At 48.7% G+C, this 18554-nt stretch overlaps 2 protein-coding genes across 16 annotated transcripts in view; one reads left to right on the top strand and one right to left on the bottom strand.

Moving 5' to 3' along the window:
- Positions 1-18554, top strand: part of MED12L (mediator complex subunit 12L) — a 101920-nt gene that overhangs the window by 41109 nt on the left and 42257 nt on the right. The gene's annotated exons all lie outside the window — the stretch shown is intronic.
- GPR87 (G protein-coupled receptor 87) lies at positions 7270-17398 on the bottom strand. The gene is made up of 2 exons (XM_052685816.1): positions 17359-17398; positions 7270-8370 (listed from the first exon to the last, which is right to left on the bottom strand). The coding sequence occupies exons 1-2, from the start codon at positions 17396-17398 to the stop codon at positions 7334-7336; spliced, it is 1077 nt and encodes a 358-aa protein (XP_052541776.1). The 3' UTR covers positions 7270-7333.

Genomic DNA, 18554 nt, shown 5'->3' with positions numbered 1-18554 from the left:
TATTCATCTCTTTCCCTCTGTCCTATTGTCGTGTATTTTTGGGGCTGGGAAATGAGGAGTGGGATAGAAGAGCTTTATGAGCCTGCGGCCCTCTGAGGCAGACTTTGTAGTTAATTCTGTAGAGACTTTTCTTTGTTTTTCTTCTTTCTTGTTTTTAAATTTTTATTTTCTTCTTTCCCAGTAGCAGCAGCCTCAATATCCCTTTTGGGACCAGGGACAATTTTCACATTGTGACTCACAGCGAGCTTTTTCCGATAGCTTCCTCATCTAAACCTAAAACTGAAGTAAGCAATCCTCTATTTCTGTCTAGATCAAATCCTTGCAGAGGGGGAAGAAAAGTCTGCCAGGAGAAGGGATTTTGAAAGGCAATCACAAAAGGCCTCAAACTACCTTTAGGTTTTCCACGTGCAGCACAGGCAACTGTGCACTGTGTTGAGTAAAAGCTTAGTTATGTGGCACGGAATTGGGATTCCCTCTGCCAGAGGACCTGGTTTCTTGGGAATGGCTCTTCCATTGCAGAACGTCCACAGACACATCAGTGTTACTCTTCTGTTTGCAAGAACATAAGAGTTGTTTTTTTTTTTCCCCATGTACACATTACCAGTACGTGGTGATGTGTACAGCAGCATCTGCAGGGCTCTTTTCCTCAGCCTGAGCTGCTTGTCTGAGCAGTGTCACTGCTGTGGTCACGGGGAGAAATGCATTGTGCTTACTCTTTAATTTGATGTATAAAGGGAGAAAAGCTTAGTTTTCTCTGGGATGCACTCCTTTAGGTAATAAGCAAGTGAATGTTGGGAAATAGTTATGTTGAGTTCTGTACATAGCTGCATACTGTCTTTTCTCTTTCAATGAAAGGAGCTCTGGAAGCCTTAAGTCGTGGGAATCTGTTGTCCTTTTATTGTAAATTAATTCTCCATGCTTTGCCTGAAGAATTCCCTTTATGGAGTCATAAAATCCACAAACTCAGATTCTGTGCTCTACAATGTCTTAATCAGTCCGTGAAGTTATTTCTTATCTCTCAAAGTTGCTGCCTATTAAATATCTTGCTGCAGGGGGTTGGTCTGCTATGCTTAAAGTTTAATTTAATCAGGTTGTGGGGTCTCCTCTGGAGACGTTCTGGATGTTTTCCTGCGTGACCTGGTTGAGGTGTTCCTGCTCTGGCAGGAGGATTGGACAAGATCATTCAAGGTCCTTTCCAGTTCCTGATATTCTGATTCTCTTTACCAACCGGAGGCTTCCTGGAAACATCACAGCTGGCCACCATCTCAGCAGCGCAGTGCCATCTTCCCTGCCAGCTGCCCTAACATGCTGATAACTGATGCACAGAAGTGGAAAGCCGCTGCAGCGGGGCTGAGTCCTACTCTTCCAAGGAAGAATCCTGAATGGAGAAACCTTCTGATTTCTGTGCTGGGTAGACTGTTAACTCCTGGCTTTGTGCAGGTAGGAGTGCAGGTGTCCATGAAATCGCTGCAGTGGTATCGAGGACAGGCTGTGGGACTGTGAAGCTGCATGCAGGAATTGCCTGAATGAAATGCCAGTCCTGCACATGCTGAAGCAGTAAGGACAGTAGGGTGACACAGTTGCCGTCTCTAATTATGGATGGAGTTACCTGTCAGGAGGTTCATTTGTCAGTGGGACAGGAGCTGGCTTTTCGTGAAAGCATGTGGATGAAATGTTCTCGGTACACAAAGATGTGAGCGTGCAGGCCTCTGTGGCACTGATGCTGATCTGGCATCAACTGGCACTGATCTCCAGTGTGAGGTGAATTCTAGGACAGTTTTGTTAGCATTCTTTTGTATACTTGGGTTTTGATTGCAGGTTATTCTTGTTTGGCTCTGCTTACGTACATTGCTTTGAATCCTCGGAACAAGAGTATGAAAATGTTGTTAAATGCAGCCTGCCTTTGAATGGAGTCTCAATTTTGTTCTTCATAGAAGGATACAGATCTGTATTTTTTTAGATTGCAATCCTATGTTGTCGCTTAGTTCTTGCAAAGCCACGGGTTCTGTCCTATGCTTTGCCAAATATTTCTGGGTAGTTGAACCCTAAGTATTTTGAAGTAAGCTGAGGGGGAATCTGGACGGGCAGCCTGACTTTATTACCCAAAAGGAAATGTTTGGTGGCAGTGTTTGCCTTTCATAATGAGTGAAGAACACAATCTTGTGCGTGGGTTTAATGCACTGAGATAAGGGAGGAAAAGCTTAAAGGCAACCCTTAAAAAGGACCTTCTCATGCTAGATGTTCAGAGCTGTTCCAGTGGCTTTAAGGAGCCATCCTGTTTCCAGCCTGTTTGTGATTCTCCCTCTTACTTCAGCTTTACTTGTATCATTTTTTCACTTTGTTTATTGTTAGAAGTAGAACAGTAGAAGCAGAGAACTGCTTGCAAGGGAAGCAGAAGTGAAATGTCGTTGGCCTTCCTCTCTGAAGATCACAAGTAGGCAGCAAATACTGGAAAAGGAAGGCAGTGCTGAGTAGGCTGAGTGCACTCAGAAACCCCAGTTGGCAAATGGGACGTGTGGATTCTGGTTGGTTTCCCTGAAGCTGTGCAGGGCTGATGGTGCGGAGGGCAGTTGAAGCTGCGCAGCTGTTAGTGTGAAATTCTTCTAAAACGTGATCGTATGCTGACAAGTAACAGAAACCAAGGGTGAACAGCTTTGGAGATGACTTCTTTGTGCTGTATGTTGGGTTATGAAGTACGTCATTGTAGGATCACTTAATGCCATGGCTGTACTTCTTGGTTATTCTTGGTTGAAGCTTGCCAGAATGTTTACATTAAAGCTACCAAAGAAGTTCGGCCTTCAGTAAAAGACTGAAGTGTGCAGCTCTGCATGAGTGTGTGAGGTCCCAGAGGAAGGAGAGAAATGTGGTTTCGAAGTGCAGGCTGCCACTCTGATGGATTAAATGTTACGGCACACATAATTTTTTTGTGTGCTTCAGAGAGAAGCAATCATTTGTTCAGGGGCAGAGGATTAAGTGCTTACAGGGCGGGCAGGAAGCCTCAGCTCTGTGTGCAGTTTCATCCCATCGGAATGATTGCAGACATCAGGGCAGACTGAAGGGTCACTTTATTATGCAAACATGGATATTTTTCCAAAATGCCAGCCAGTTTTAATATATAAGGATCTGCAGACGCAGCTGTTAATTCCAAAGGGTCAGAAGGTGGTGAGCATGGTCTCCAGAAAGACTCCTGTATATCACATGCTTTTGGTGGCTGAAGAACAGCAGATAATGTATTTCACCCTGAGCCATATAAGTCTTTTTCTTCCCCTGGACTCCAAAGCTCCCACCTCCTGGTCTTGTCATTTTTTTTTTTTTTTTATTAAGAAAATAATTTGGAGGTTTGGTGTGAGCTCAGTGCCTATGAAAGGAAACTGCTTTTATAGTCCTACTGATGAGCTTCTACATCAGAACCAGAGAATGTGTTTTCATAGCCAGAAATGGGAGAAAACTGACATGTTGGAGCTCAGCTGGTTGCAGAGGGGTGGCTGTGGTGGTGGGCAGGCGGTCCTCATGCTGGAGGCTGCTGGCCGAAGTTAAAGCTGGGCTGGTAACTCTGCTGCCCTTGGGAAGAGGAGTGGGGCTGACAGGCTGAGATCTGATTTTTTCTGAATGTACTTTACTGCACCAGACCGTTGCCACACATATGCAATATACCCTAATCTTGTTAGAGGACTGTGCCTCATTGTCAATGCCTTCCAACCCAACCGAACACAAAACCGCATAGACCGTGTGTATTTACATCCAGTTGCTGTGAACAGACTGAAGTGGAATGAACAAGATAAATATTTTTCTAGAATAATCCCCCTAGAACTCGTGCTGATTACGAAGGCACTGCAGGATTTAGGAATGCATGTTTTAAGCTATCAAAGCGTGCCAGCAAACATTTTCTGCCCAGCATTGCCATGCTGGCTGCTCGGTGCCTCAGCATCACTGTAGAATAGCCTTGGGAGGCCTTACAAGGATGTGTCTCCAATTCAGCTGGGATATGGCTGTGCTCTGATGGCTGTAGCTTGGGGTGAAGTGTCCTGGTGCTCGTGGCACAGGATGTGGTGCCGGGGCTGCTGTGAGTCTCGGGAAGCCCAGGGGCTGCAGTGGTCGCACCATTAGGCTTGCTTGAGGCAGCTCTGGTGTGTCAGTACAAAGACATCTTCAGAACGTTAGGGAATTTCACTTTGCTTTTCTAAGAGGCTTAGGAAGCTGCACTGGTAGGAAGTCATGGTAGAGGTGGTTGCCAGAGTAACCTCAGAAGCAATGCACACAGTGCATGCCGTGCTGTGAGCCTTGTGCAGATGGTGATCTGGAGCCTCAAGCACATCTCCAGAAACATTCCTTCCACAGCAGCCTGTGCTTCAGGCCGTGCTATCAGTTATACAGCATACTGCCCAACTGCGTCAGTGAAAGCTTTCACTGGTGTTCACTGTGTCCTCCTTGCTTCCTTGGGTCTGCTTTGCTGTCGTACTTCCACTGGACCACCTTCTCTGGGGGGTGTCCTGCAGAACACAGCAGTCCCCGTCTCGGGTGTGTGCCTGTCCTGTCCTGCTTCCTGAGGGAGCAGCTTAGGGCAGCATCTGATGCTGTTCCTATAACTGCTCATTTCAGGAAGAGCTTGGGCACAATACAGAGAATAAGGAACACCAGAGCTATGGTTGAAAGAGTGGGGAGTGAGTCATGTGTGGCACTGTGGGGGCTGTGAGGGGAAACAGTGCTGTGCCACTGAAAGTTACGTCACACGACAAGGAGTTGTGTGTGCTGGAGAAAATCCAAGTGTCAAAAATAGACCCATTTGGGTGAAAAACAACAAAAACAGATTCTAAGTTGTTATTGTTTGATCCTACTAACCTCGTTACTGCTTATGAAATTTGTTTTGGTCGGAAGAGGAGATTTAATTTAAATTGCTGGATTTTTAACAACCTAAGCAGATAACAGATCTAAAGAGGAATGACAACTCAGAACAGGGAAGTGAAAAAGAAGGATATGTCTGAAAGTGAGTCCTCAAGCCATGCAAACCAAATGGTGACTGAGGCAGCTTCCTACCAACAGCCCCAAAAAAGCTTGTTGCAGCAGTGGGCATTGGTGAAGCAGTGCTGTTATCAGGCCTATTTCTTCTCAGGAAGAGAAGGCTTTTAAATACCAAATTCCCTGTGAAATGCAGACATTAGTTATCTGATACTTGAGAAGCTGGATTTTTCTTTTGTAACTCATTTTTAGTCCTGGGAAAAGATTTTTCCAAGCAGCAACTTCCAAGAACTGTTATATAAGCATGAGTGTATGTTGTAGTGAGAAATGTTTATCGCAGATGCGCCCTGTCAAGATAAAGTAAACAGGCAGTTCTATGGAGCAGTGCTGTCTGTGTTGCTCTTGCTGGGCTCTGGAGCAGAGCCATCCTGGCTGCCCTGTGCCAGCATTGCTTAGCCGTGCCTCCTCCAAATGCAGGATGGCCACACTGCTCCCCCGTGGGACCGGAGCCTCTGCCTTCCCCAGGCAGTGCTGCTTCATGTGTTCGGCCTTCTGGAAAGGGTGTTGTGAAGCTTTCTTCAGAGGGCATCCCCTGATGGCAGTGCGTTGGGTAACAGCGATTTCATACCAAAATGATCTACTTAGGGAATGGCCGTTCTGCATCTTCTTGGAGGAAAGCTAATGTGAATGCATGTGAATGCACAAAGCAAAAACAAGTGAGGTAGTGAGAAACAGCAGCCGGCATGCATGCAGCGGGCAGGAGCAGTGTGCTGGAAGGAAGCACGGGTGGAGAGAGGAGAGCAGGACGGGCTGAGAATGTAATGCAGCGATGGTGCGCCCTGCTTACTGCCACTTGTGTTGAAAAGGGGAGACCAGGAGCGCCTGGGTGTCACTTCAGCCATATGGGAGGTGATAAGAAGGTGTTTGGTTACTGACGTCGGTGCGCACACTGACCTTGCTGTTTCACAGAGCCAAGCCAGCAGTGTGCTGTTCCATCTAACGTGGAGCTGGAGAGAATTTAAACTATGCAGCTCAGTCACAGAAATGGTTCTGTTCGTATGGCTTTGTGTGCTTCATGTACGCGCAGACTTCAGGAGCACAGAATGGCAAATGTGGCCCCAGAACTTGCTTTGGTGTTGTGTATGTGAGTGTAGTTTTTCCTACAGGGCTAACATAGGGTTTGTTCTGTATTATTTTGGCTAACTGTACTATTTGTGATTTGAATGGGTAAATATTGGAAGTGTTCTTCCTTCCCAGAAGTGACCCTTTCCCCAAACAGTGCCAGCAGTTTTGTAACGTTTGCATTAATCCAGCGATTTAATCCAAATGCTATGTGATTATATATGGTATATACTATCTGCATTATGTGCAACACACTGAAGCTCTAAGCTATATATAACATAGTACATGAAACTAAAACAACTTAAAGAAAGAAGCCCTTGTCTTATTCATGCTGTGTTAAGCAGGCGTAGTGCTGTGAAAGCGAGCCGTTGGCACGGTGGTAGTGCTGGGCCCTGCCTGTGCAGGGCTGCTGAAGAACTGTGCTTTGAGGGAAGCAAAGGGTGAAGAAATATGGAGGTGCTTGGGGTTTTCTCTGAGAAGAGACAGAGCAGGAGGGCGTTTGGTTTGTGCTGATGTCTGGTGGGGATGTGCTGTGGCTGGGCTCGGCTGGCAGTGCCACCAGGTGGGGGTTGGTGGCTGCCTGGCCTGGCTGTGCTCACCAGGAGACCCGCTGGTGGCTCTGGATGCCATGGCGCTGCCCTCAGGCACCTGCTCTGCTCTGCCACTGCTGCCACCGCCTCCTCCTCCTGGTGCTGCCTTTACCCTGGCTTCTGTCTGCTGCCACCAGTACAATCCATGCGTGTTTTGGTTGTTAAGGAATGTTTTGATGTTCTTGTGCTCACGGTAAATAATCCGGGTGAAAATACCATAGTTACTGTCTAAACTCTGCAAGAAGGTAGGAAGGAAGAACTGATCGAAGATCAATAGGAGTCAAAAATGAATTAAAAATGAAATGAAACACAAAGGAACCCTACTGAGCTGGAGTTGTCACTGGACCTTGAGCTGGGGGAGAACAGCTCCTCTTGGTTAATGGGAACATTCTTTACATTACAGGATACTTATATGGGATTTCTTTGGCTTCTGTTGATCTTAAGAAGCACCAAAGAAAAGATGCCCAAATGCCTCTGAAGTGAACCCAGTCTGTGTGTGCATTTATGATTTTGAGTTAAGATAGGTGTTAGTGAGCTGAAATGGCAGAGCTGTACATGTCTGCACACTCTCAATGCACTTCTGTGGTCCAGTACCCAAAGACAGGTTTTATTTACATGCTGTACAAATACCCTCAGCAGTCAGCAGCGGTCTGTGCGCGGGGAGCTCAGACGTCGGTGTATTCGTGGTAGATGCGCACTTCGGACCTCCGGACGCTCTGCAGAGACCTGATGCTCTCACTCCTGGTTCTCATATTTGATTTCCTGAACAGCCTTCGTGAGAACGATCTACACATGAAAAAGTAAATGATTGGATCTAGACAGACATTACATGCAGACAAGAACAGTGTCATTTCCTTACAGTAATACAAGATTTTGTGTGCAGAGTCGTCCAGCAGTTTATCCAGATGGCTGAAGGTGAAGGGTATCCTGCACAAGTGGTACGGCAGGAAACAGGTGAAGAACACAGCCACGACAACCCGGATGCTTTGGTTATGCTTTCTCTTTCTGCTCGACGAGCTAATGAACTGTTTGCTCGATTTATAAATGTACCTGGATATGGCAATGTAACACCCTATGAGCACTATTAGCACCACCATGAAGGTGCAGGTGTTGATGTAAATGACGGCTGTGTGCCACTTGACTCCCAAGGGAGACTTCAGCTTGATGCAGTCGTCGATGTTCCTCCTCGTGGGGTAGCCATTGGTGAGGATGAGGTTGGGCAGGGAGAGGAAGGCCATCACCACCCAGACACAGGCGGAGAGCACCTTGGTGAAGGTGATGCTGTACATCCTGGAGTCCCCAAAGGGCTTCACAACCTTCAGGTAGCGGTCGATGCTGATGAGCCCGAGGAAGACAATGGTGGTGTACATGTTGGCGTAGAACAGAACTGTCGTGTATCGGCACAGGAACGAGTTGAAGTGCCACGGTCCCAGCTGGGAGTCCTGGATTATCTTAAATGGGAATGTCAGCGTCATGAGAAGGTCTGCGACCACAATGTTCTTGAGGTAAAATATGAAGCTCGTTTTGTTTCTGATGTGGAAGAAAATCCACACCGCCAGGCCGTTCAGCAGGATGCTTGCCAGGAAGATGACCAGGTAGAGCACAGGAAGGACGATGGTGGTGAACTCGTCCTGCGTGGCGTTCCCGGGGGGGCCTGCCGAGCGGTTGGGGGCGGCGCTGGCAACTGTGCTCAGGTGCTCCTCTGTGGGACGAGAGCAGTGTTAGAGTGTGCGTGGTGTCCGATGGATGAAGAACTGTCCTCTAGAATGTCACCTCCCTGGGCAGCCCCGTGGGCTGCTGGTCAGCCGCTGAAAGCAGCAGTCAAATCAGCGCTGCTGAGCTGGGCGCATTACAGCACGTGGTGTGAGCACAGCGGTGCTGCTTCCTGCTGGAAGGGGGCAGCAGAGCTCTGGAGGGTGCCTTTGAGCCTATTCAAATGCTAATTTGAAAATTAATTTACTTAATGTAATTGAAAATCACATTTTCTGGGGATTTTAAGGTTTTGTGTACAAGTGTTTGTGAACAAACTCCAGGCTCTTCTACATTATCTCTTTTTTTTTTTACCCAAAATGTTTGCACCTTGTCTTGGCTGGTAAGCCAGGACTGAACCCCATGGAGCCCCTTGCATGGCAGAATACTGAAGGCCTCTTTCAAAAGGACTCATCTGAACGTTGGAGGCTGTGTTGGTGACACTGAGCTGCTGATCCTGACTGTACCTGGTGGCGGTCCATAGGACAGGTTGTACCCCATTATTTGTGGTGTGTCGTCAGCTGAAGTGCCTCAGGAGTCCCTCTGGCAGCCACAGGTCCAGGCCTTGGTGTGGGCAGCACCAGTGTTACATTCTGGGGGAAAAACAGAGGTTAGAGGCAGCCCTGCAGAGCCAGGGAAGCGCGGGCGCCAGGTATTTCAAGGCTGCAAATGTGGAACCCAGTGTGTGCTATGAAGGCATGATAATGGCATTGCTCCCAGAAATCTGGTGACACCAATTTGTAAGGCAACGCTGCAGATTATTGATTCTTGTTTCATGCAAGTGCAGTGTTTTTTCCATCTTTTCTGTTTATCAGTCTTGATAAGAAAACTGCAGCTAAATGGCTCAGGTCTCAGCTGTTCCACTGGCCCTGGCTGCCTGTCCTATGGGGATGAACAGTGGACAAAACTACTGATTGCTTGTGCAGATGTACACTTGACACAGGAAGGAACAAGTTGTTCTTCTTTCAAGGTCCCTTCCAACTCTAAGGATTCTGTGCCTCTGTAAGTTTCAAATTGTCACTAGGTGGCAGTAAAGCAAATATTATGTCTTAAAGCTCTGGTTTTAAAAAAAAATAAATTGTAATTCTGCTGTTTTTAAGCTTTTTCTCAGTTTAGCTTCTCTTTGTCTGACATTGTTTAGAAATTCTGGCTCCTAATGAGACCATCAAAAGTAATTTAGGTATTTTGTCTTGTGCTGAGAAGCAGTAGTTGTCTTCCTAGGGAGTAAGAAAAAACTCCATCACTCTGTTACTGTTGTTTATAATTCACAACTGTTGTTTTTTGCCCAGGAGGCACTGAGATCAAAAGGACAAGAGATTTTATGGAAAGATGCGTATCTGTATCTTAGGCAAAGAAGACTCTTATTTCCCTGTTTCCCAGAGCTCCTTTCCTGCCTGTTGCCCAGTCCCCAGAAGGCTCCCTGCTGTCCCACAGCCCGGAGGGTGAGGCAGGGGCAGGTGGCTGCCCTGTGTCCATGCAGTGACTGTGGAGCGCTGTGGGTTCGGTGGCTCTGGGTCAGGTCTGTGCTGCTTGTGTGCTGTCACTTTACTGCAGATCCTGAAGGGAATTGCTGTAAATCCTGTTACAAAAAGCTCGTGAACTTCTCCACCTCTGCCTCCGTCCTTCAAGTGAGCACTGTCACGAAGGGGCTGCAGGGATCTGACAGCACGCAGTGACCGAGTGCATCTTTGTACAGGAGCAGCACCTGCGCGCTCTGTAGGTTTCAGCTCTTGACTCACAGCAGAAAATGAACTGATGTGTTCTGACACAGTTGAGAAGGGTCCCTGGCTGCATGGTGGTCTCAGCCATCGGCCTCTGCTCCCAGCTTGTGCCAGTCAGTTCCCATTGGCATCGTGGGGCTTGCTGTCAGCAGAGATGGGGCAAGCTGAGACTTTCAGGCCCCTGCTCAGTGCATCAGGGTGCAGTTCCTTTCCTCGCTGTAGATGGTGTTTGTTTTGGTGGATGCTGTTACTTGGAGCCACAGGGCTGCTGGTCTGAGTGCTGGGATTTAGGCTGTTACCTTGTAGCTGAAAACTGCTACAGAAGATGGACTGCAGCTGCTAGGACCAGAAACATCCAAATCACTGTCACAGAGGGCTCTCCCTGCACAGGCACATACCTGACTGCCCTGGGGAATGGGCTGCAGCTCCAGCTGAGCTGTGCCTGTTGCGTGCAATGCTGTCAGCAGCTCCCATGCTTGCTCTGTGATGTGTGTGCTTGGGTGCTCATTGTCCCAGTGCCTGCAAAGCCATGTGTACAGAAGCCCAGCTGATTGCTCGTCGTGCTCTGCTGTCCCTTCCAAGTGTAGCAGGGCAGGGGAGCAGAAGCATCCCTTCTTTCACACTTTTCAAGTCAGTGCTTCCAGCAGATCCCATAGGGTCTGGCTTATCCTTGCCCACAGCGCTTGCTGTGGGGGATCCCTGCAATGTTTGTCTTCCTTGCCTCTGAAGGTGAGACTGCAGTCAAACAGCCCAAGGAAATAGAAATCACCCTGGAAGACAGACCCTGCTCTGTCTTCCCTCAGGCCAATTAGATCGAGCACCTGAACGGATTTCTCTCTGTTATCTTATTGCTAATGCTGTTAATAGTAAAACATGTTCCAAAATAAAATCCCAGCAAAGTGTTGGTTGGCAGAAGAAAGCAGCAAACTCTTCACAAATACTGTCCCAGAGCTGTGACAGCTGATCCACATTGGCAGTGCTTTGTGTCCTGCCTTGCTGGCGCAGCTGAGCTCAGCAGCAGCCTCCATGCATGCAGGGGTGGAGGATGGAGATGACGCCTGCCGAAGGCTGCCCCGGTTATGCGTTGCAGACTTTCCCTTATGCTGTTGTAATTCTGGAACTTTAACATCAAAAACAGGTTGGTGAGGGCAGCAGGTGCAGTCACAGTGGTCCCTGCTGCATGGAATTGGTTATATGACAAATTTTGGGATACACAAAAATGATCCTGCTTAGATTCAGAAATCCAAAGGTGCTCAGATAGTTTCCTGCTGAAGTCTATTAAGCTAAGAAGTACTGGATACACAGAGCACATTCCTTGTGTCCCTTGGCTCTGCAGGCTGCGGCTTTTCTGGTAAAAATGCCACTGCATTTCAGACTTGAGTACAAAGAAGGTTGAAGAATAGTTTAAGACGTTTTGTGATTGTGCTCTGGCTACGTGCTCTGGTAGTGACTTTCTTACTCGTGGAACTGGATGTGGTATTTCTGCGCTGGACAAGGTTGGTTTTTAATTCCTTGTCCTGTTCTTCACACTCTTTTCTTCTGACCAGTTTCATCCTGTGTTTCTCCAACCTCCAGCCTCATGCTTCCATACAAATGCGTTCTGTTTGGGTGCTTCTGAAGATGCACTGGAAGCTACTCCTTCATTCTGTGTACATTTTTAAGCCAGTACGTACCTTCTTCTCATGCACTTGGCTGGCTGTTTTTTTTCTGCCTTTCCCCTGAAGGCTGTCAATTGCATCAAATGTAGGTTAAGCACATGCTGTTTCACTGATGAGGTAACGTTCTGCTGCCATTGTTGACAGACTGGTTTACGTGCCTGGCTGCGATGGCCTCAGATGAGAAATGAAGTAGTCGTCTGCACGGTAGATTTCACTGCCAGATGGGTAGAGAACAACTGCGGGTTTTCTAATGAGTAAGGCTTTGGGTTGCCTCACTATTTGAAGAAATTCAATACCATCACATCTAATTAATCTTCTTGCCTCTCTTATTTACAGCTCCTTGAAAGTTACAAAACTTTCTTTGGGAGGTTGAGCAGAGATTTTGGTTTTAGAGCTGTGGGCTTTAAGTGATGCTGGCTACCTGAGCAGCTCGGTACGCCATTCACTGCATGTCAGCATAAGGTCTGGTAAGCGGCAAAACTAAAGTGAGCAGAAGAAATGTGCAGCAGTTTGTTAAATTTGCTCTTGACTGACTGTACGTATGTGCTTTTCTATTGCCATCAGAACAAAATCACTGACTTGCTCAATTGTAAAGATTTGTGAGGAGGAAAAAAAAAAAAGTGTTAGTGCAGCCAGCTGGCAAGCAGTAGCACAGGGCCTGCATCCCCGCCCTCTTCTTTACCTCCATCCATTCCCTCCCTGCATCATTTCAGCACACCAGGCATTGGGTGCCCACTTCTGTGGGCTGAGTGCTGGTGAGGTCATGCAGCTGCTTGTATTTCAGGCCGAGCCAGCTGTATGCGTTGGCTGCCTCTGACTGGAGCTGCTCCCATGTGTGCTGGCAGGGAGGAGACTGAAAGCACCCTCCCTGGGCTCTGCACTTGCTGCTCCCCATTCCTGCCTTCCCAGAGGTGTGCAGGCAGCTCTGCGTAAAGCAGATACGTTGCCAGCCCTGGCTGACTGAACTTCAGGAGGCTAAGAAACAGGAGCAAAGTATGACTGCAGCCGTGGGCTCCAGTGCCTGGCAGCTTAGTCATACCCAGAAACAGGAACCAGTGCCTCGGCTCAGAGAGCTTCACGTCTGCCTCGGTATCTAATACAAAACCCACTTCTTGGTTTCTAGGTTCCTCCTGGAAGTTCCCCTCCATCCCAGCCTTCTTTCAGCAGCTGTGACCAGCAGCCCTGTCTCTGGGCTAGCTGCAGCACAGCTTGCTGCCAGCGGGAAGCTCCTGGCTGAGAGCCTATCCTCTGCTATCCGCTTGTCCCCAGCGAAGCCAGGTGCCAGCCCGGTGAAGGCTGCAGCACGCGGCGCCGTGCCCGCTGTCGGGGGGCGGTCTGTGCCGCCTGGCAGAGCCTCCGTCCTCACAGCGCTTGGCCCGGGGGCCGGCTGTGGGAAAACCCCTCCATAAGCTGTTCCTGGGAAAACTCAAGTTTCCCTGTCAGTCCCTCAAGTTTGTGTTAGTCCTTCTCAGTCCTTTGCCACAAAGGTAAAAGTACAGTGCGTGTGCACCTGAGTAACCAGCTCCACTGCTCATTTCTGCTTTCTGCGGCAGCCTTTGGCTTTGCTTTGTTGCAGATACTGCTTACACGTCACGTTCAGCTTGTGCCTGTAACTCTGTGCAGTTTCTGGGGGCCTGCAGTGGTGCAGCAGGGCAGCAGGATGCTGCAGTGGGAGTAAGTAATGCTGCTGATGTGCAAAGTTCTCCGTTTGCCGCTCTTGCCACCAGTATTGAGTTCAGCAGGGGGTAGGGCCATACCTATAGCATAACGTGGTTTCTTTAGTTAAAAAAGATATGTATCTGTGTAGATCTTATTTTCTCAACATAAGTTTTGGAATATTTTGTTCAAATGATTTTTTAGTATTAAGTTGAAGTGAATGATTAGGAACCCTAATTTTCAGTATGTAGGATGGGTCTGACGTGAGGCCTGTTTGGGTTGCTGCCCAAATCATCAAGTTTGTCCATAATTTTTCTGTCTTTTGAGATCATTAAAAGTTCACAGGTTTACATTGCTTACTTTGAATCAGATTTTCCACGCACGGGTTACAAACCCTAGCAGAAGTTATTAGTCCTTGTTATAAGCCTGTCTATTCTGGCAATGCATTTGCTGCACCTAAAGATTCATGAGTTCTTTTTCCTCTTAAATATGTATAAGGGTTCCTAAGTGATGCTGAAGAAATGCTTTCAGATCTCTGGTCGCATTAATAAGGAGAATGTGCATCTTTTGTGACCTGGAATCAGGGTCACAGCTGTCATGTTGAGGATGGGTCCTGCTCTACTGTGCTGTGCTTTGCAGCTGGCAGACTGGCTGTAGTGGTTGGCTGTGTGCAGGCTATTGTCTGTAGCACAGGACGGACTTGCAAAACAGAACTGAAGTTCAGTGGTTCTAGGTCTTGCAGATCCTCACATGAAATACTGATTGCTCTGTTTTCTTTGGTTTTGCTCAGTGGTAACTTTCTGAAGCTGAAGATACTTTTAGCTCTGCTGAATGTGGGCTGCCTGTGCCTCAAGACTGTGGGCACCCAACTCAGTAACTCTTCTGTTGAGATTTTCAGCCTACTGAACTCAGAAAATGGGAGGGAGAGCAACAGGATCCTCAGCATTGGTTCTTTGGTGGACTTTGCCAGCACTTTGCCAGTTCTGAAGCAGCAAGGTATGAAGCGTAGTGCGTAGGCATCTCTCTTATAGGCTGCAGTTGTTTTCACATGAGAGTTTAGGAGAGAATTGGCAGCAGAGAGGCCCCACATTGGGCTGCAGGTAAAGGGCTGTTGGTGGCAAAGTGAAGTGTTGCAATTCTGAGTTGTTTTTTTTTTTTTTCTTCCTGAAAACGAAGGGAAGACAGTGCAGTGGTTGACAGATTTGGGATAATGAATGTTTTCTTGGAATGGCAGCCTCTAATTAGGCAGGAGGAAGGGATTAGCTCTACTGCTGCTTTTGTCTCTGTCTAGAAGATGCTATTGTGTTGTTTCTGCTTGTGCAGAGCCTGCTGATAGCAGAAGCCGTGCTGTAGCCCATTGCTGTCCCTGAGCCCCTGCTAGGGGCTGCCATGTGAGGTGCAGTCAGGCTGCTGCCGGCCTCACCATGGCGCAGCACACACCGTTTCCCCTCTCCCTCGTTCCTCCTGCTCCTGCCACTGCTTTCTCTCACTCATCTGGCAATTAAAAGAGCACCTTCCTTCCTGAATCTTCACCATCTTCGTCCTTATGCCATTGGCCTTGGCTCCTTCCTCTCTCCACACGTTGTTTCTTATCTCCCACGTGATGTCAGCAGGATGGCAGTGATGTGGATGATGCTGGAGATCAGTTTCATGCCTTTACCTTCTTGTTGGAAGCCTGTGAGTCTGCTTTGCCTTTCAGCTGCACCTCCTGGGTGCCCACTGCTGTTGTGCTGATAGCTGTAGAAATATATATACTTCTTTCCCCCTCTCCTTCAAGAGGAGGGCCCCCATTCCCAGTATCATAGACTAGATGAGGTCAGAAGGCACAAACATCTGGAGATGGTCTGATCCAGCTCCCTGCCCAGAGCAGCAGCAGGTCTGACCACCCCCCACAGTCAGACAGTCAGAGGGTTCCTGTCGTTCCATAAGCTGTTCCTCCTGTGTGCTGTTATCCCAGAGTCAGTCTTCTGCATGTTAAGAAGCTGTTAGAAACACACTGGCATGGCAGAGAGTGAAGGCTGGTGACCCTTGGCAGTGGGGGGATGGCTGCTCGAGTGGGCATGGGAGCCTCTGCTGAGCAGTAGTGCGTTGTGAGCGTGGATGTCGGTTCTGTGCGATGGGAAACGGGACTGAAAAACTTGCAATGGGACTTTAAAAGCAATCAAGATGTTGTCTAGGTCAGAAAAAGATGAAGGTTTGTGATTGCGTGGCACAGTTCTGGCCACTGTGTGCCGGCCATGTCTCCCAGGTGCTGCAGGGGATGCTGCAACAAGATATGAATAAAATGCTGGTGCGCACAGCAGTGTGCTGCTGTGATGGTGTCCTTCCAGTTCAGGGTTGATCAGACATGTAAGCCTGCTCCTCGTAGCACAGGACCTGTGCTTTTTTTTTTTTAAGAAGATACTGGAATATGTAATGGCAGGAAGGGCTGAGACAGCTGAGTTGTGAGAATGAAGCGCTGAAATCCTGCTGCGCTGCTTTGACAGCGCTGGCTGAGCCTGGCCTGGTCCCCTGGCAGGGACGTGGTGCGATGGCAGCGAGGTACCGCAGACCTCAATTCCTGTTGGGCGCATCTTCTCCTAGCCCCAGAACTCTCATAAATGCAGCACCCCTCGAGTTCCTCGTGGCCGGCCTGGGCGTCCCACCACTGCCGTGCGCAGGAGCAAAGGGCCGCCGCGGCCGTCTGGGCTGGGAGAGCCCGGCCCTGCCCAACAGGCTGCGTGCTGCGGGGCTGCGTGCCGGCACAGGCTGCGCCGCGGGCACCGGGTGAGCTGGTCTGCCTGCTGCTGCCGCCCTGCCCTGGGGATGCCCCGGCAGCCTGGGAGGGCACGAGGGTGAGATGGCAGCGGGCCGTGATGGGAGGGAGAGCCGCGGGCGGCAGGCAGGAACCGGCACGGTGCTGTGAGAGCGGCTGCTTGCTTCCCACGCATCTCGATGCAAACAGACGCTTTCTGCCTGAAACCTCTCCGCACCCTTCGGCTGCTCTGCCTCCACTGCTCGCTGCAGAGCGGGCCCTCAGACGGGCCGTGCCGAGCAGCTGCTGGGCTCCGGTGCCAATGCTCCTGGCATCCCTGTTTGTGAAGGAAGATTGCAAAATCTTCTCTGGAGTGATGGGACAGTATGTGAAACCCTGTGAGAGTAACTCCGAGCGTGCCCAATGAGAAGACAGGTTTCTGTGTCCTCATAGCGCACCTATGGCAAGCCATTTCTGGCAAATATAAAACCTTCAGTTGCGTTGCTGTTTCCAGTTGTTTGTTGCTGAGCATAACTACTTCAGTCTGAAGTACTCGTTAAATGAGAGAGATCTGTGAAAGTGCCTATCCTGAACGTTGAGACAGATCTGACACACGGTGTGAGTTGCCTGTTCAGAGCTATGTGGTTTTTCCAGTGAACCTGACAAGTTTTAACATGATCGGAGTGAAGCATGAAGGAAGAGAACCTTTATTCTGTAGAAAGTAATTAAAAGAATTCAAGTACGCTTTTCTGTACTGAACGAGGACAAAAGGATCGAACGCAAACCTCGAACAGATTCAAACATTATGGTGACTGGATCTTACTCGATATGACTTAACCTGTGCCAGGAAGTAAGGCATTAAAACCACAAACCCTCTTGCGCTTTGAGTAGTATCTCAGAAGGAATAATTAGTAGAAATAGATCTGTATTTTTCTCTTGGGAGAAAAATAACAAGTAAAGTTTACCATTGAATTAATAAAAGATTGGAAGTTTTCACTACTTGAGACTTCCTCCCGCTTTTAATTGATCTGATCCTCAATTTATGCTTCTCTGTCTGATTTTTCAGCAACTTTTCTTAATTCCCACCTTCTTTTCAATGAAGAGTGTTTAAGAAAGACAAAACGTACAGAGCAGCCTATCGCACGCTTTTCAGATGGTCAGAAGTCACTTACCTGTCCCCGCTGTCGCCCTCCGTTCGTCTCTGAGCTGCATCGCGGAAGTGCCTCAGACTCCTCCAAAACGCATCTTGAGACTGCAAACAGTCACGAGAGTATTTCTTGTGCTAAGGTGGTTAAATAAACCATATCTGGAAGTAAGCTTCTGTGCTTCCAATCGCCTTTTCTTGCGGTACCTGATCAGAGAGGCAGGATTCACCTGGCCAGGAGCAACCGGAGCGACTGGCTCTCTCATTCCCGGGAATGACTCACATGCCGGGTAGGCAGCGCGCTCGCGCCTGGCTCCGGAGCAGCCCAGGCCTGGGACGCAGCTGTGATTCACGCAGGGGTGGGCTGCTGCCTGCCCCAGGCAGTGCGCAGAGCGCTGCCACCTGAGCAGCCGTGCCTTCCAGCTGGGACTGTTTGTCTGTGAGGGAGCGCAAACTGAATGCGAGGCTGAAAACTCTGGTGCTGGCTGGATGCAAATACCTGCTAATCAAGATTATCATGTCAGTTATTAATTTGACTGCATTTAGACGTCTTTAATGTTGTGCTTTGAACAGATTCTCTCATCCAAAGGTAGGATGAAAGTGAAATGTGAAGCCTGTAACTATTTCGGCTAAAATGACTGGACTGCCTGTTGGCTCCGTGCTTCCTGCTGTCACCGTGCTCTCTGAGGCTGACCCTTCGCCCACTGGCTCGTGCAGTGCGCTGCTGCCAGTCCTGGTGTGCATCCCAAGCAGGGGAACGAGGTGCCTGGGAGCACTGAAATATGCACTGAAGGAGATACGGAAGGGGAAATGTTGCTGTGTGTCAGTAGAGGAGGATGAAGCGATTGATTTCCCACTTTTGCAGCTTTCTTAAATAGAAAACAAATACAGGCAGCACCCTCCCTCCATTAAGTCTTCGGGAGAAAAATTCATCTTCCAAACTGCACTTGCTGAGCAGCAGCTGCCACGTCGCGTTTCCTTGACCTTTGTGTCTGTTCCACCTGGACTTCGCTGTGCACACTTTGTTCTCTTTTCTCCCAAGCTGTGGGTGATGGAACCCCCAGCCCTACTTTTCTGACATCAGAGCCTTCTGCACAAGTTCCTTTGGCAGCTGCCTGGAGCCTTGTTGAGCCAGAGCCAGACCCACCAGCTGCCATACCCGTGGTGCACTGCTTCCTCTGGCTGTGCGTGCAGGGAAATCCTGCAGTCATTTTCGCATTTCTG

The sequence above is a fragment of the Tympanuchus pallidicinctus genome, unplaced genomic scaffold (genome assembly GCF_026119805.1).
Source record: "Tympanuchus pallidicinctus isolate F22 unplaced genomic scaffold, pur_lepc_1.0 scaffold22, whole genome shotgun sequence".
Taxonomy (NCBI): Eukaryota; Metazoa; Chordata; class Aves; order Galliformes; family Phasianidae; genus Tympanuchus; species Tympanuchus pallidicinctus.
This window is presented reverse-complemented; position numbering and strand designations above follow the sequence as displayed.

Coding starts and splice junctions, on each gene's coding strand:
- GPR87 (XM_052685816.1), bottom strand. CDS start 17,398: ATGCAGCTCAGAGACGAACGGAGGGCGACAGCGGGGACAG. Junction 8,371..17,358: donor GAGGGCGACAGCGGGGACAG/GTAAGTGACTTC, acceptor CTCGTCCCACAG/AGGAGCACCTGAGCACAGTT.